Here is a 19,020-nt window from a genome sequence, read left to right on the forward strand (position 1 = left end):
GCCACAAAATGATATGACCGAGTTTATAGATGCCAACTTTATCTATTCCCTTATTGGTACCTCAATTTAATGCAATGACGTATTTTATTTCATCGATTATCATACATACTTCACAAACAATGTGCACAAATATGATGGAATGAACTGTTAAAAGAAATAATTGTTTCAGAGATTTGAGCTAGCAGGTAAGCCGTGATGTATTTGTTGCACTCCAATTTCTTTAAATGATTCTATAAATGTACACCTTTCAGGTTGTTTACATTTAAACAATTTCCTTCCTACATTAGTGAGGCACAGAGGAGTTTTTCATCATTGGACATGTTCGCATCTTGCATTTTGATTTAATAAATAATTCAAACATAGGAGACATGTGTTGGGGGTTGACATTGGTAACCAGGTAGACTTAACTTTGAAGTAGTAACATTGCGCATTGAACCAGAAGATGATAATAGCTGAGCATCTGTTGCTTTATTGATCTTGAACTTTGCGATTATACGATGTGTGTTGCACAGGTTGATTGAGTGAATGTTTGGGTTTAACGCCCGAGCAGCAATATTTCAGCTATATGCCGACGATGAACATCCCTTTTTTCATTTCATCATCATCACGTCTTGTTTATTTTACCATCCCTTTCATGTTCATCGCCTGAATATAGCTGAAATATTTCTCCTCAGGCGTTAAAGCCCAACAATCAATCATTCAATCAATCTCGAAGGATTATCTAAGGAAAGGAGTGTAGTAGATAGAAAATGGAATACTAAGTGTAACAATTCGTGAATATTTAGTAAGAGCCTCGCAAAAGTTAAGCATTGCATCCTGCTTTGTTGCAAAGTCAGTTTTTATGTATTTAAGGTAGGCATTATCCGTCACTTTTAACTGATACCCAGCTTTAGCATGGATTTGGGTTTACAAATAAAATAAAAATATCATATTTCAAAGTTTTCACCGTACTCTGACACAATAAAGTGGAACAGTCCATCTGACCCTAACTATACATGAGTAATCAAGGGAACCAAGGTTATATCGGCAATCGAAAGAGTAATAAAGGGAACCAAGGATATAGCGGTAATCAAAAGAATGTAATCCAGGGTCAAAAACCAGACATGGAAAACAGACATACACAACGAAGAACATAAAGTAACTAAAATTATACATACAAAGTAACAAAAGTAAATGAGCAACTCGGACTCCACTAAGAACTGGGAGCAAGGACCAGGTGCACCGGTAGTGTAAGCGTCCTCTGCTTTTCTAGAAACACCCGCCGAGTTGTTTAATATAAAAAATCAGGTCCGGGATAAACGAAAGAGGAAAGGAAAGCTATGACACGTTGAACAAGTGAGTTTTCATTGTGCAGATGGATACACAGTGACGATGTAGGGGAGTTCATGATGACGACCATAAAACTTTTATAGTGATAACTTCAATCTTGCAGCAACATAACCCTGCTCTAATTAATAGCCTTAATAAAATTCAGACATAAGGCATTCATTGACAGTTACAGACCATAAAACCAGTCCTACTTTGTTCCTGTTTTTGTTTTGTACTTTCGGGATAGAAATGAAAACTTCGTGATTGAAATTGGCACTGAGCTTGATTTCCTTGATTTTAAAGTAACTTCGGAAGATCATTCTACACCATGAATCACCTCTATCATAGGCTTATTTGGTCTGGTATTTAATTACATCTTCAACATAAACTCGTCTCTTGCAATGAAATCTTTTTTAATTTACTGTTTTTTCTTTTTTCGGGAACACCTTGTAGACTTATTTCCATACCATTGCATGGTCTTATTAAGAGACTGTCCATATATATGTCAGGTAGATCCCCTAAAATGGGTGGCACATGGTCAATTACATCCCACTGAATGTTTTGTTAGATGTAATGTTTATATCAGGTGTATGTCAAAAAAGTTAAATGTCTGTTTTAAATTGACAAAGAATTTAATGTTCCCTTACAAAGCAACCATACTTCGCTCAAATTAGAGAGTTATCTCCCTGCATTGGATGAATTTCAATGCTTACTGTATTTGTTTACTCTTTAATCGTTGAATTTAACCAAAAACAAATTGTTGACTTTGAGAAAGGATGCACTTGTGATATGAAATGAGTGAAAAAAAGATCGGAAACATAATTTGTCATGTGCAACCCACTGCGTGGTTTTTGAATTGTCACATTCTGAAAGGTGTAGTATCGGGTTAAACACTATCACCTGAGGTGTAGTATCGGGGTAATCACTATCACCTGAGGTGTAGTATCGGGGTAATCACTATCACCTGAAAGAAATATAAAGATGAATATAAAAACAGCAAGCATTCTTTAATGGATACATTTGTATCTCACTTTGTCCATATGTTGTATGTTGTTGGATTCGATGGAAGTAATTGGATATAACGGAGTGAATTTTATGGTGTGTTTGTTGTTTCAATAATTTTTTTTTACCTTACGCGAAAGGGGTGTGGTTAGGACCGTATAAAACTACACTGCAGACATGCTCCTGTCCATAGTCAGAATATGTTGGTCATTAATATGTCATTGTGTCGTTATTTGACTTTCTAGTTTAATTTGAAGAAGTGTCATTGTTTTACTACAGTGGATTTCATTCCAATTAGACCCATATGGTGATCTTCATCAGTTCTATTAGGAAAATCTTCATCTGTCTTTAACATGGAGTCTATTTCAGGAAATGTTATTTTACATAGCCAAACACCCTTCGCACCCATGATAGCCTGAATACTGTTTCACGATTTTTATGAAGACTGTTGCTGGTGAATCGAGAGAAGTTTAAACGACTGAAATTTGTTGATCAACATTATTTAAAAGCATTTGTAATTTATTTCTAAATCATTAGGTTACACAGAGACAGCTGATGGCTTAGAACATCCTTAAGACAGTCCAATTATCAAAAGGTCCCCCTTTCTTGTGTTCTTTAATTCCCTTAAAAATTTTCCATTGAATAATGGAAGTCCTTCTATACTCAATTAACCCTTTAAGATATCAATTTCAATATTATCTTTATGTCCAATGAATATACTATTAGTTGCGTTTGTAAGTTCAAACTAGAAGTACTGTCCACCTAATATATTCTTAATTTCATAATTCACTTGAGTTCATTGCTTGGATCATTTGGTAAACTATTTATGGGTGGTTTCAAAATTGACAAAAGTTTGTGAAGAGTAATCACTATAAAGAAACAGAAAGTAAAAGGTATTGCATTCACTTTCAAAATTCAACAGAATCATCAATCGTCAGAATGCCTTGTGAAAAGTTAACAATTTGATCATGCCCCAGGTGGTGGAATGGGGTACCCCTGGCGTGTTACATGCTGAGGTTGTCGAGCTATAATACGGAAAACCTGACCGCAAACCATAGTGGTGCACCGTGTTGGGAAAGATGCCACGTTCCTCGCACGTTAAAGAACCCCGATGTGGTATTCTTCCGGAGTATGAACCATAGGGCTCCGCCATAGGAGGCTAAATTGCCCGACCCTACCCATCCCTCCCTTTTGCTAGTGGCAATCAAAACATTTGACCCTATTATCATTGTATCCCATCCCAATTTTCATTTCATTATCATCATTTCATGTTCATTTTATCATCCACTTCATGTTCATCGCCTGAATATGGCTGAGATATTGTTGCTTGGACTTTAAACCTCAATAATCAATCAATCGTACAGGTTGACAAGTTCGTCGCCCTTACCCATCTCTCCCTTTTTCCGGTGGTAGTCGAAATTTTACTTGTTCTTGTTTCCCATTCTTCCTTCCTATTTTTACTGCTTATTTTTGATCCCTGGAAAGATATGGCTTCTATTACTAAAACTAGAACAAAGGGATCAGTCCGAAGTCTCATGTATATATCCAAAAAACCGTTAGGTTTAGCCTGTTTCTTTCAATTGCTGAAATGATCCTTATTATAAGGCTTTCAAAATTATCCACCTCGTGCAGATCCGGGTGTCAAAAGAATAGGCCTGCAGCAGCGCTAAGCTTGTCGTAAAAGGCGACTAAATAGTGCTCAGAACCTTGACCGGGGGCCAGGGCGCTCTGTCCACAGAGCAACTGGGTTGTGTGCCCCAGGTGGTGGAATGGGGTATCCCTGGCGTGTTACATGCTGGGGTTGTCAGGCCCCATTATCCTTGTGTCCCATCCCATTTTTCATTTCATCATTTCATGTTCATTTTATCATCCACTTCATGTTCATCGTCTGATTATAGCAGAAATATTGCTGCTCGGGCGTCAAATCCCAACAATCAATCAACCAATCAGTCAATATTGTCAGACGGCTTCTTGTGAGAGAAATTGCCCTTGAAAGTTGAACAATGACCTTTTTACAGTTTTCAGCCAATATCTTGAAACCTAAAATAGATAGAACGAAACTTTCAATTGATAAAATGATCCTTATGATAAGTCCTACCTACTCTTCTAGAGTAAAAATTGTTGCCTTGAAAGGCAAACAGCTAACCAGGTAATCGATTCATGCTCCTATGAACCACTTATTGATTCTCGTTTAATTTGCTCTCGTACTGATTATTCATGAACCATTTACTAAGAACGGTTAACAGATAAAAATCAACCAAACAATCAATCCCATGTCCGTAATTGTACATGTACCTATATTTTCGACCTCATTATTTTGTCTTGCATAATTTCATTCTATTTATGTAAAAACACATACATGTATGTATGACAGTGGTTTTCAGAGTGGAGTTGGTTTTAAATCATGACCAAATGGCCGTTTGTTTTATTTTAACTTGTGAGTGTTAGTGTAATTTCAGGTATGGACTTGTATTTTAATGTAACGTGTTTCTTCCTCCTTTCCAGAAGTACTTTAAACAGAATGGAGGGCGATTCTCCCGACGTAAAAGGCAGAGTATGTTATTTTGTTACGTAGTGAATTTGAAGTTAAATTTATCAACGTTTGTGACTACTTCTAATTTTCAAAGAAGGATATTATATCAGAATTATGCAGTTTTCTTATAACATCTACATGATTCGAGTGATATATTTTTAGAGAGTCCCTTTAAAATCAATCGCTCAGTTCTAATATTGTATTGTTTGAATATACCACAAGCAAAAAAAAAAAAAAAAAAAAAAAAAAAAAAAGAAATGGTCAATTTCGCAATATTGAGTTCGCCAGGCGTTAAAAGAAACCTGAGCGAGTACCTAATTAAGTTTACGTTTGTGAAAAAAATCCATGATTCATACATTTATATCTGTAGTTTCAATGGAAAAGCTTACACTACCTACAGATTTTAGAATATCAATTTACAAAACTTACTCCATCCTTCCCCTCTTATGTAAACCTGGTATTTTATTTCTTACATTTTATGTTTGATATACTTAATTCAATATATTTCTGTACGTGGTTTTATAGGGTATTTTTGTTTGATTGTACATTTTAGTGTCACTATAGTCAGATTACGTGCAATTGTTTATCAAGACTAGCGGTTGCAACACTCTAAAGATGTGCATGATTTTTGGTATAATCTTTGATTTGTTGATTTCTAAGTTTATACCCCATACAACGAATGGTATATTGGAACCATTTATCCACACGAGGAAGATATGGCACCTGAGACGTAATCGATTACTCGGTTATTACCCTCTGCTGCAGGCAATATGTGTTATAGTTTACTGAATACTATTTGTGTTATATTTTTCCTTTCCTTTTTCGTATACCCTGGACTTGAGCAACTCGGCGGGTTTTTCTAGAAAAGCAAAAGACGCTTTCCTAGCTTACCAGTGCACTTGATCCATGCAAGTTTTTAGTGGAGTCCGGGTTTCTCATTTACTTTAGTTGTTTTGTATTATTTTGGTTAGTTTATGTTATTTGTTGTGTGTGTCTGTTTTCAATGTCTGATCTTTGTCCCTGAATTACATTCTTTTGATTTCACTAGAATATTGGTTCCCCTGATTACCTTTAAAATATCACACTTTTATTCACATCTACTAAACATTAAAAAAATTCAAGTGTAATTGTTGCAATACCTTAGATATAGTGAATGTCTAACGAAAGAAATTTACTAGTATTTAAACATCTAGTTAATCAACAATAGTTAAAACAAAACAAAGGAAATGAACACTGAAATTGTGAAGAGGGTAATATATCGTAACTACCAATCATCGCGTAGATAGAAAGGAATAGATCATTATAACACAATATTATATATAAGTATAATGGTTATCAAATAGAAATTTGTGATTTTTGTATGAAGTATTGTATATCATAATAATAATGCTGCATTTACAGCGATTACTTGGAGCGACCATTGCAGGAAATCTTGAAGTAGTGAGAATTTCTATAAATAGCGGGTCTGATGTGAACTACAGTTTTGAGGTACATGTATAATATATAGTTTGCTATTTATCGTCAATAATAAATCTAGATGTCATATTCCCGACTTTGACTTCCTGTTTTTTAAATTTTGATTGAACTAACCCTCCAATCCGACAAACTGGTTTACTGTCCGATTGGAACCATGGATAGCAGGATAGCAGTATATCAAATACTGACTTATCCAAGTTGTTGAACAACTTATTTCAAATCATTAAGCTACATACCAAAGTGAAAATAATTTAAGTTTTACTGTTTTTTCTTTTCCCCAATTAAACCGCCAACCCGATTTCTGTGCGTTGGCGGGTTACGTCCCTGTGAAAATTTTCGTAAATACAGTCCCTGTATGGGATAAACTTCCCATTTGCCCCATATTCCATTGCTCCATATCCCATGGTTCCGTTCCCTTACCCATTCCTAATTGCTCCACCCCCCTTCGAATCGATTTATTTCCTGTTGTACAATGCCTATTCTCAATTCTGAAAATAAAGTAAAGTGAACGTTTTATCAAACACGTATAATGCATTAGTTATGTGCAATGAATATTGACTTTAGAAACTTGCCGCCGGTTCGAGAATTATCAAAATCACGCGATACTTGCATTGCGTATTTTCGCCACTCCGGGCTGCATTAGAAATAATCATGCAAAATATGCTTAAATCTATAGATATATATGAAAAATGTGAACGAATTTAATTTCTAAAATGATTCTTAAAAAATGGATTTTCTTATTTTATTCCAAATTAGTAATAGGGAAACACTAATTTCCATTGTATTTATATTCAGTCCCAGTCCCACAAAATAACATATTTCTGTAAACTGTATGGGTACAAACAAATTTAATTTCAATAAAGGATAGATATTATTGTTTAAAATGTAAAAATAGTCACAATAAGCATCATATGTGGCTGGGGCACATTAATGTCAGTACAGTTTCCCAAAATGACATATTTCTGCAAATTGTATTGGTGCGAACAACTTTAATTTCAAAAATGGTCAAAAATTATTGTTCAAAATATTAAAAATGGCAATATTAGTATCCAATTGGTGGTTGCGACATTCGTATTTCTGTCCAAAATCTTCAAAATGACATATTTCTGCAGATTGTAAGAATGCAAATGCAAACAGTTTTAATTTCAATATTGGTCCAAATTTATTGTTTAAAATATTAAAAATGGCAATATTAGTATCCAGTTAGTGGTTGCGACACTCATATTTCAGTCAGAAACCTTCAAAATGACATATATTTGTATAAGTGTATATGTGTGTACGCTTTTAATATACCTATCAGTCTAAAACTATTGTATTAAATGTTAAAATTGTCAAGATAAGTATTGTGTTGATTTCTGTAAAACATATTTTTTCAGACCAAGTTCTTAATAATGAGATATTTTTGCAAAATGAATGAGTGCTAATACTTAAAATTTCTATAAAGATCCTATATCATTGTTTAGAATGTTAAACAAAATGTAAAAAAAACATCATTTGTATTGCTGTGACACATTAATTTCAGTTCAATTTCTCAAAAATAACATATTTCTGCAGATTGTAAGGGTGTGAACAATTTCAATTTCAATAATGGTCCAAAATTAATGTTTAAAATATCAAACATGGCAATATAAGTGACCGGTTGGTGGTTTCGACACTCATATTTCAGTCCAAAATCTTAAAAATGACATATTTCTGCAGGTTGTAACATCTGTAACATTTATAATTTCAATATTGGTCTAAAATTATTGTTTTAAATATCCAAAGTGGTAATATTTTTATCCTTTTTGTGGATGCGACAAAAGACAGGGAATCAACATTTCATATAAAACAAAAACAATGGTCAATATCTCTCATAGGTCAATATTAAAATCGTGCTGCGAGGGTCTCTGACACTAAAGTTAATTTGAATCAGTCCAAATGACATATTTAGAAATTGTATGAGCGCGAAAATTTTTAATCTATAATGATAAGAAATTAAATATTGTACAAGTGTATTAAATATTAAAAAATGTCAACGGATAACGAATTGCGACACCTGTAATCATTAAAAAAAATTACTCCAAAATTAAAAACTCTTTAAAATTGTTGTCATAGAATTATGATAGGTACGTTGCTTGCGGAAAAAGACAGAAAATTGTTTTTTATTGACCAATCAAAATTATTCCCTCGCCCCATTCCCCATTCATATACCCCATTCCCCGTTGCCCATAAAATAGGAAGAAACACACAAAACAATCCCCCCCCCAAAAAAAAAAACAAACCAAAAAACAAAATCAACAACAATTGCAAGGGGCACTCATGTCAAATTTTCACTGGTAATACAATGTTATGTTTTTTTAGGATACCACTGCATTAGATATAGCCGCTGATCAAGGATTTAATCCTATTGTTCAGTTACTGTTGAAGTCAGGAGCAAGTTTTGATCATCGAACCGGGGGAAATGTGAGGTTTTGTTGTATTAAGTACCTGTTGTTGTAAGAATCATGCAAAATCTGAAAAATGTGATACACCCCCAAAAAGCCACATAGTTTTATTTTGTAATTAAGTTTTTTATGGGTCTGTATTGTGAAATGTGTAATTATTCATTCATATCTGCCCGCTCTTAGGGGATAATCAACTATGAAAATCCAATAGATTCTATTGTATTTGAGTATCATATACTGCGTCATCTCCCTTAATTTTGAAGTCTACAGTGTATTCTATATAATTATTATCTCCTATGAACATGGGTTATAAGAAAACCCACATGTTACTTTCTGTTTACTGTGATATTTTAGACAAAACATAAAAAATAGGTAGGCTTTCCAACCATTAATCATATTTTGCATGATTCTTATGTCGAGTCTTACTAGTAGCATTGTGACAGGGTGTATTTTTGATTGGGTGAAAGAAATGTTTGTTTATCAAAAAGAATGGGACGTTGTTGTATAAATAGCAGTGATTTACCGAATGTTCCATGTGTTAAAAATTTCGATATTTCACACTGTTAGGTAAATTCATGTTCGGACTTTCTCCCGCTGAAACGTCACGACACGAACATCAATCCGCCGTACATCAAATTTAAAATTTATATCTAAAATTGCAACGAATAATGGAAGAAATCTATTTAATAAATATGATAAACAATTGGTTATCGTCAATAACCAAAATACGATCATTCGTGCCAAAAACGCATTAAGATTTCGCACGCTCGTTAAATCTAGGCGTTCTTCGACATTCGTAATTATGTGTAGGTTATTCATTCTTTCCAATTAGTTATCGTATTATTATTCATTATCCGTACCTTTTGCCTATCTAACTAAGCCGTACACACACTCAGCTATTAAATACTACATTTCCGTTCCAAATACCCTGAGAAAACTTAAAAGTTCCGCTTTTGACGTTGGTGAAAGCTCCACTTCCGAATATATGCCTTTTTGCAAGGAACAACACATAATGCTGTTTTCGTCTCCTACACTCCCCAGTTGTTAAAGAGAAATTATCGTATTTTAGCATTGGTCGCAATAGAAGTATGTATATTTTTCCGTTTGTTTATTCTTCAGATAAAACCTCTTCTAGAATCTCATGGGATTGCCAACATAGTCATTTTTGTTAAGATATGCATCTTTCTTGAATTTCTTATGTTCATCGTTGTAGCGCAAGTTTCTTCGTGCTTAAAACCGATTATGCAACAGAGGTCGATTCCCTTTAAGTTGTCTAGTTTAACTGATATTGATATTATATCATCCATTTTGTGGCTGAAATAGAGTGCCGTTGGGTTTCAGCCCCGTGCAGGTCCGGGTGTTAAAAGAATAGGCCTGCAGCAGCGCTAAGCTTGTCGTAAAAGGCGACTAAATAGTGCTCAGAACCCTAGCCGGGGACTAGGGCGCTCTGCCCACAGAGCAACTGGGATGTGTGCTCCAGGTGGTGGAATGGGATACCCCTGGCGTGTTACATGTTGGGGTTGTCAGGCTATAATACGGAAAACCTGACCGCAAACCATAGTGGTGCACCGTGTTGGGAAAGATGCCACGTTCCTCGCACGTTAAAGAACTCTACTGTGGTATTCTCCCGGAGTAGGAACCATAGGGCTCCGCCACAGGAGGCAAAAATGCCCGACCCTACCCACCTCTCCCCATTTTCAATGGCAATCAAAATTTTTCGACCCCATTGTCCTTGTGTCCCATCCCTTTTTTCATTTCATCATCATTTCATGTTCATTTTATCATCCATTTCATGTTCATCGTCTGAATATGGCTGAAATATTGCTGCTCGGACGTTAAACCCCAACAAAGAAACAAACAAAACGTTGGGTTTCATATTTAGATCGCAGTGTTAGAAACTGAATTTTTTATCAACATAGACCCATCATAATTTTACATAGACAGCACAGTACACATTAAAGCAACTTGAGCCAATTTCATTATAGACCTGCTTGATTTTACATAGACTCAGTCCGTAGGTTTACTGCTAATTTCTTTCACTGACATGGGTTAAAACAGAATTGTTTGTATACACATTTCATACCCATATTTGATTTAACGACTTTAATGATTGTGATATTTTACTTTGCAATACTAAAAATATAACTATATTATCGTGTCTTTCGTTTTAGGGTTTCACCCCCTTGATGTCAGCAGCTGACAAAGGTTATAAAGACGTAATCGACACTTTGGTCAAGGCCGGAGCCGATGTTAATATTCGTCTAGAAGAAAAAGTAAACAATTTGGATGTTATTGCTTTTTTCCGTGTCCGCTCTACAACTTTCAGAGGATGTCAATGTCGAAATCTAGCAGATCCTATTATTTAAATGGGACAGGGTTAATTTTATAATAGTATTTTTTGTTCCAATATAATAAATGTATCGTGTGTGTGTCAAAAAGTATAAAGTTTTGTTTTTTTTTAATCCGAAACTGATGGCTCGGAAAATATTTTGGCTTTAGTTCCATAACAAAGCAACCAAGTTTTGCTCAAATTAAAGAGTTATCTTCCTTTTCAGTGAATTTCAATGCTTTCTGTGTAATTCATTTCTCTTTATTCATAGCTATTATTCACCTCTGAGAAAGAATGCATTTGTGATATGAAATATGCGATTTTTTTTTATTACAGAATTTATCATGTGCTACCCACTGCCTGTTTTTTTTCCCCTTTTCATACCGTTTGGCGTTCAGTGTTTAAACGTGGCATGATTATTATACATATACACCACCGAAAAAAAAGCAGTTTGGAGTTTAAAGAAATTACACGAAAGGAGTTAAACCAACTTAAAGGTGTTGAAACCTCAAAAAGCGCAACTAAACCCCTAACGGTAATTTGAGGAAATCTTACAAGAAAGTTGGGCATCACATGTAAATACGCATGATGATGAGACGGTGTATCATATTTTTTTTTATACATTGTATATTAACATAACATGATTTTGTGTCATTCTCACTATTGTGGTTTCTATAACATTTTGTCTTCTGAAAAAGTATTTTATCATTGACTAGTGGCAGATGAAGGAATGGACAGCCCTCCATATTGCCATTTTTAACAACCAGGAAGCTGCCGCGGAGTGTTTACTTAAGGCTGGGGCTGACGTTGATTGTCCTGACTCTGAAGTAACGTATACATTTATATGATATTGATCTGTTAATTTATAAATACTTTATTAAAAAAGATAAAAATGAGATAAATTGTGTATCAATATTTTAGAGGTTTCAACATTAGGTTGCCGGACAATAAGTTTAGTTAAACAATTTATACCTATCTATTTGATTTGCATTATCATCAAATCGCGAAACAAATACAATATCAAATGTATCAAATGTTGAACTAATGACTAAATTAATATGTATGACAACCTGGTCTATCATTTATATTTGGCTAAGATGTAGGATTAAGAATTATGTTTAACTAAGCCCCTTAAGTAATAGGTACACTAAAACGAATATATCTTATTGTGCATAGTTTCTTTCGCATGCCTTCCAGGCACATCATTAGTCGTACACACCAACGGTAAGGCCTTGATGAGATACTGGCTATTTATCATGACTCATGAAAAAAGTTTTGACTATGTTCAAGAACATTGAAGGCCTTTTATTAATAACCCTTTCGTAACTTCAGTTTTAACCAACTCTGAAAAAATACCCTTTTGTTTTCACGTTTGGCATTGAGTATAAACTGGCATCACAACGCAGAATTTTAAATTTAGTAGTTTAATCTATCATTTGTTTTCAGGGTAATACGCCGCTCCATACTGTCGTTGCAAGATCCCATCTTCCTAACATAATAAATATGGTTAAACTACTATTACGATATGGAGCCGATACAACTTTGAAGAACAAGCAGGTAAAATGTAGACGGAAATGTGTTTTCGAACAAACCGCATCGTTGGTCTTCCAGTGCCGTTACCTATGGATGTAAAATTGTTAGTAACTGCTTTTTCGCTTAGCATTCGGTTTGTATGGGATGGAGTGAACACTGAATGGCTCAGACATATAACTCAGGGTTCCCACAACAGTCTTATCCTGAAATTCAAGGACTTTTCAAGGTCTTTATTTTTTTTTACAATTTTCAAGGTCTTTTCCTTGAATATATTCCTTGCTTGTTATATTGCACGACGGGTGATGCTAGCATAGCAGGAGATGCTTACCCTGTCGAAGCACCTGATCTCACTCTAATTTGGAGTTAATGCGATCGATGCTTTATACCCAATTTGTTTTGTCCCTTGGATCCTTGACACTTGATTACTGGATGGTTTACTAGCTGTTCATAAAGCAGCCTTTACTAACCAATACTATAGCAATCTAGCAATTGAAATCCACTCAAACCAGTGCTAAGGGACTGTCTTCTCTTGAACTTACTATGAAGTATGAACAATTGCTCACTGTTGAAGGTCTCATGCTGATTTAAAAATGAAGAACAATAATAAAAGCATTGTTCCATTTACTTGGGTTTTACCATGTATTTGTTTGGATTTTTCTCATGTACATTTACTTGTTATCCCTTTATTTATTCACATTGTGATTTGTATGAACAAATAGAATGAAACTTTTTAAATTTGTAATCTAGTATTTTTTTTATTCATGCAGAACTTTGATTTACTCCAAATGTTAAGAAGTGCTACATATGTTGAAAAATCTTGCAAAAAGATATCACAGATTGACGTACAGGGGTTAAATCCAAGTTGGAGACTGTACGACAATCAAAATTCTGGGGATTTGGTGTCTGGTTGGCATTGATTCCATATCTCCATATTTTATTATTATACATTGACAAAGACAGCCTTATTACAACCCCAATGAATATTCTAATTGAAAGCATGACTGCCTGCTATGTTCTCCGAAATATTAATTGAATCAAAAGTGTTCGAATTTATAGTTAACTTGTCCGGGAAAAAATCCCTTTCTCCAATCTGTGTCTGCCAATGCTGGCGTGGAACAAAACTTGAGAGACGCGCCATGGGTTCTTAATGATTTATCATCGCTTAATCGCAATGTTAAAACCCATTAATGTTAAGCGCAAATAAGAATATGATTTTGAAAGTAATACGCCACTATCAAACTCGTCCCAAAATTCTACTTTCATTTCTTAAATTACACTACTCGACATTTAACAGGTACGAACTATTTCGGGGACGAAACTTATACGATCGAAGGGAGCTAACCCAAACTTTAATCAGAACTTCGCGATGTTAAAATTCACGGTTTTCTTCCGGATTTTTATAATTTTATTAGATTTCACGGTCTATTCCCGACCGGGAACACCTAAAACGAAATTCCCGGCATTTTCCCGTTTTCCGGTCTTGTGGGAACCCTGATAACTTGTCCGAGTGGAGCGACATGCGTACCTGCGGATTGTTGCTTCTGTGAGCTTGCGCATCAAAGATTCAGCTCATCGTGTCGGACTAGCACGAAACAGGATCTGCTCGATTTGTCATGACCGAAATGCATGAACTATATGCCGAAGAGCGCCCAATCAATCAATCAATCAATATATTTCAAACTAAAGAATATTTTATTGATACATATGAATATATAATATTCCCTTGTTGATTTTCAGAACCAGTCACCATTAGAACTCGCTGAGCTACGAAATTTAACTAAGATTATTAAACTGTTGAAGCAACCTAAAGATGCCAAGCGATCATGCTATTACTGACAAAAATGTGTGTCTAATTATATATTAAATGCTGTTGTACTCATTGAGTAACTACAAGATAAATCATCACAATAACATGGAACATCTTCTATCTTCGAATTTCACATAGAAATATACATTTCAAATGAGTTAATTAGTGTTTTATGTGACGACAAAAACTGTATTCTTAAAGATTTGTAAAATGGTAAAAATATAGAGGCTCCGTGCGGGTGTCAAAAGAATAGGCTCGCGGCAGCACTAAGCATGTCGTAAAAGGCAACTTCAAGTCGCCAGAACCTTGACCGGGGGCTAAGGCGCTATGAAACTGGGTTGTATGTCGTGGGTGGTGGGTTGGGGTATCCCTGGCATGTAGCTTGATAAAATGAACATGAAATGAAAAAAAAAGGATGGGTCACAAAGATAATAGGGTGGACAAATTTTGATTGCCACAGGAAAAAGGGGGATGGGTAAGGTCGGGCAATTTAGCCTCCTGTGGCGGAGCGCAAAAGTTCCTACTCCTATCGAATACCACAGCAGGGTTCTTTAACGTGCGAGGAACGTGGCATCTTTTCCAACACGGTGCACCACTATGGTTTGCGGTCAGGTTTTCCGTATTATAGCCTGACAATCCCAGCATGTAACACGCCAGGGGTACCCCATTCCACCACCTGGGGCACACATCCCAGTTGCTCTGTGGGCAGAGCGCCTAGCCCCTGGCTAGGTTTCTGAGCACTATTTAGTCGCATTTTACGACAAGCTTAGCGCTGCTGCAGGCCTATTCTTTTAACACCCGGACCTGCACGGAGCGCAAATGCAAATTCAAGTAGCTGCTGATACAGAAGAACAACAAATACCAAGTCTGGTCGAGGGTATACCTGCTCCCGTTGTCAATTGGAAGCTATTGGTGTTAAGTATACAACTTGACATTATCTTTTGATTGACAATTTTTAACAGTACCCATGTTTCATCTAGATCAAAATAGGTTATCTTCAATATGTATATTGTTAAGTAGTCGTAGTAAGTCCTTACTATTCAACGGTCAGAAATTTATTTACTGGATAGCCTGGTGATGTAATCTGCTTCAACCAAACATATATATTCTAACAGACGATTAAGGGACTTTTATAAACAATGAAAATTATTTAATTGGACACTGTTACACCTAATTGTTCCAAGTTATAATGTTTAAAAATAAATTTGGTTATTAAGATGTCCAATTAATCTATCCATACGTCAATCGGGTATACGTATCTCATTGAGTTCCTACTATTCAAGATAATATATACACGAATAAATAAAACCATAGTGGTGCACCGTGTTGGGAAAGATGCCACATTCCTCGCACGTTAAAGAACCCTGCTGTGGTATTCAATAGGAGTAGGAACCTTTGCGCTCCGCCACAGGGGGCTAAATTGCCCTACCTTACCCATACTCTCTTTTTCCAGTGGCAGTCAAGATTTGTCGACCCTATTGTCCTTGTGACCCATCCTTTTTTTATTTTCATTTCATTTTCATTTTATCATCCATTTCATATTCATTGTCTGAATATAGCTGAAATATTGCTGCTCGGACGTTAAACACCAACAAACAAACAAACTTCATTAGAATCTTTACTTAGAAATAAACATTTGAACCACTTGGCGTACTATTGAGTGTTTAGGTATGAAGCCAGATTGGTATCTGTTTATGAAATTGATAGAATGAATATGACTACATACATGTTAGTGTATGACAGGTTGCATTATTTTCCTATTACAACTTATGAGCGATATTAGTCTAGGAGGCATGTACATTTTTGAAGATGACATTCAATTTGCAACATTTGCAATACTCCTACTTGTAAGGAATGTACATTGTTCTAAGCTTTTATTTAACTTCAGTTGCAAAGATAGAGCAATTGTACTTGGATACATAATGTATCTCTTTTGTTATATAAATACTTTCAATATAGCTTTCCAATGTCCGTGGAAAGTCTGGATGATTTTAGTCTAGATCATCTATAGGTACGGTTGAAATTTGTGAGAAGTATTTATTGTGTGAAGTGCACTTCTAGCCATCATCGGATACGGTACTCCGAAGACTTTGGTCATTTATCATATCTTAAGAGGGCTGTTTCTAATTTTGTTATATTTGAACTAGTTCTACTCTAATATTATTTGCTTTCTATGCAGTTCATAACTTATCTGTATTCTTTCTGAATTGGCTGTTGAAACACGCTTATTGTTGTCGTCTTTGATTGAATACTCTCTTTTGCTGAACTGATTATTTTTTTGTGAAGAAAAATACACATTTGATATATATATTCTTAAAAGGTTCGTGCTAAATCAATTTCCCTCAGTTTACCAGAACAAATAGCATTAGGCGCCTGATCATATAGCCATTTAGTTGGTATCATTAATTATCTACATTAACAATCCGTTATTCTCACTTATCAGTTAACCGTTAGTCTTTGTGCAAGTATCCTTAATCCATAGAAATGTCAAAGTACACAAAACGTGCTTTTGTGATCGTTATTTTATTTTACGTGAGTATAGAAAGTCTTTGTTTGTTTGTTGGGGTTTAACGTCCGAGCAGCAATATTTCAGTTATATTCAGACGATGAACATGAAATTAGTATAGAAAGTCTGATACAAACCCTCTAATCTTATAAAACTGTTTTAAACTGAAAGAAAATTACAAATTTCCAAGTCACTAATGATGGCGTGAATGATTGCAGTGCTGTTACTTGGGCTGCTGTTCAAACAATAAACCAATATTTATTTGAAATAGTCAGTTGCTATAATTATTTAATTAAAAATTGACTATCCTAATCTTTTGTGACCCGAGTTCTATTACTACTTTTATTTGTGCAAGCTTTGCAGAAGTCTCCCCTTTATATCTCCGTAGAAAGCCGCTGGACGTTTTCATGTGATCCAATTCATAAATGAAGGTCCATTATTTTGTGCTTTATGGACAATCTTAGATCAGGAGCTTTAACATGAAGAAACATAAAGAGTTTCATCCTTTATTCTTATAATAAACAGACACCCTCTTCATTACTGTTTAGCGAATGCTTTAGAGAACGCAGAAGACCCTTACCCAACCGGTGCAATTAACTCATACGTTATGCCAGAGTTTGCCGAAACTACGCAGACTTTTTGTATCGCGCTTGAATTCTAACTTATAGGCTTCTGGAGCAGAGTTATGTTGCTACACGATTGAAGTCATCACAACAAAGGTTTTATGGTCGTCATCATGAACCCGTGGATCGTTACGGGGTAACCATCAGCGCCATAAAAACTTATTTGTTCAACGTTTCATAGTTTTCCTTTCCTACCTCGTCTACCCCGGACTTTTTATGAGCAACTCGGCGGGTGTTTCTAGAAAAGCAGAGGACGCTTACTCTACTTGTGCATCTGGTCCATGCTCCCAGGTTTTAGTGGAGTCCGAGTTGCTCATTTGCTTTTGTTACTTTGTATGTATGATTTTAGTTACTTTATGTTCTTTGTTGTGTATGTCTGCTTTCCATGTCTTGTCTTTGTCCCTGTGTTACATTCTTTTGATTACCGCTATAACCTTGGTTCCCTTGATTACTTCTTCATTACTGTAAAAGTAATACTTTATTTTATTGATCTTACTCGGCAACTTAGCTAGCGGATTTTCTATACCATTTGTAACTTAAAGTAACAGTATGAACATGAACAAAAGTCTTCCATCAGGACAAAAAAAAATTCTTGCAATGATTCCCCTGAATACCACCGTAAAAATGGAACTAATCTGGATTTGTGGGTAAAGCAGTACGTTTAACTTTGGCTAACTAGAAGTGGCCAAGCAATATCAAATTATGATAAGAAGAGGAGAGGCATCTGCTAGACAGGGCCTTCATACACAAGTTGAAAAAAAAACTATGTAGTGAAAAAGATGCATCCGCTAGACAGGACCTTCACACACGAGTTGAAAAAGAGAAGGCATCCGCTGGACAGGACCTTCACACATGATTTGAAAAAAAACTATGTCATGAAATTAATTTAACAGCGATGAAAGAGGAATTTTGCATTTATAGTAAAGCCTCGAAATCTCTCGATATTAAAGGTCCTAAGCCTGGACTTATAATAACTGAATTTTGTTAACGATTTGAAAAAAAGAGAAGTTAATTCAACAGAAAAAGTGCTGAATGTGCATCTTAGTGCAGAGGTTTCACGAAAGAAGTTCGCAAGAAATTTTCACTCAACGAAAAAGAGTAAAAATGTATTGAAATTTACACTAACATGTAAGCTTAAACTTCTGAAACGTTAACAACTTTTCACCAGTATGCAATTTATTTAATTTTACTGGTACTTTATATGACATAAATATGCCAGTCAGACCTATAATATTGTTATGTAACTCTCCTACGGAGGGTATAGGTCGTTTATTAAATTATTTTCTACTACGAATTGTAATAAAATGCTTCGCAGGGCTCAGTTTGCTACTACCGTAGTTATCAACCCTGAACTATGGACACAACAAACAAATTTTACACAGTTCAGAGTTTGGATTGACCCAGAATAAGATTTCGATATAGAATGAAACTGTTAAACGAACTTTGAAATTTCAGGGAAATATTTAGAAAAAATTTCCTT

General features: G+C 35.2%; 1 protein-coding gene across 2 annotated transcripts; it reads left to right on the forward strand.

The window, feature by feature from the left end:
- Positions 1 to 59: 59 nt before the first annotated feature.
- Positions 60 to 17,185, forward strand: LOC148596660 (ankyrin repeat and SOCS box protein 3-like). Of its 2 annotated transcripts, none has more exons than XM_088564000.1 (8): positions 60 to 185; positions 4,816 to 4,864; positions 6,245 to 6,331; positions 8,660 to 8,761; positions 10,914 to 11,015; positions 11,788 to 11,898; positions 12,518 to 12,628; positions 14,342 to 17,185. In XM_088564000.1, the coding sequence occupies exons 2-8, from the start codon at positions 4,832 to 4,834 to the stop codon at positions 14,438 to 14,440; spliced, it is 645 nt and encodes a 214-aa protein (XP_088420126.1). In that variant the 5' UTR covers positions 60 to 185; positions 4,816 to 4,831; the 3' UTR covers positions 14,441 to 17,185. The 2 variants fall into 2 exon arrangements, with proteins under 2 accessions (XP_088420126.1, XP_088420125.1); XM_088563999.1 differs by lacking the exon at positions 60 to 185 and adding an exon at positions 349 to 852.
- Positions 17,186 to 19,020: the final 1,835 nt, after the last annotated feature.

This window comes from Perna viridis, chromosome 15 (assembly GCF_037379345.1).
Source record: "Perna viridis isolate PV_CMFRI_1.1 ecotype Kerala chromosome 15, ASM3737934v1, whole genome shotgun sequence".
In the NCBI taxonomy this organism is placed as follows: Eukaryota; Metazoa; Mollusca; class Bivalvia; order Mytilida; family Mytilidae; genus Perna; species Perna viridis.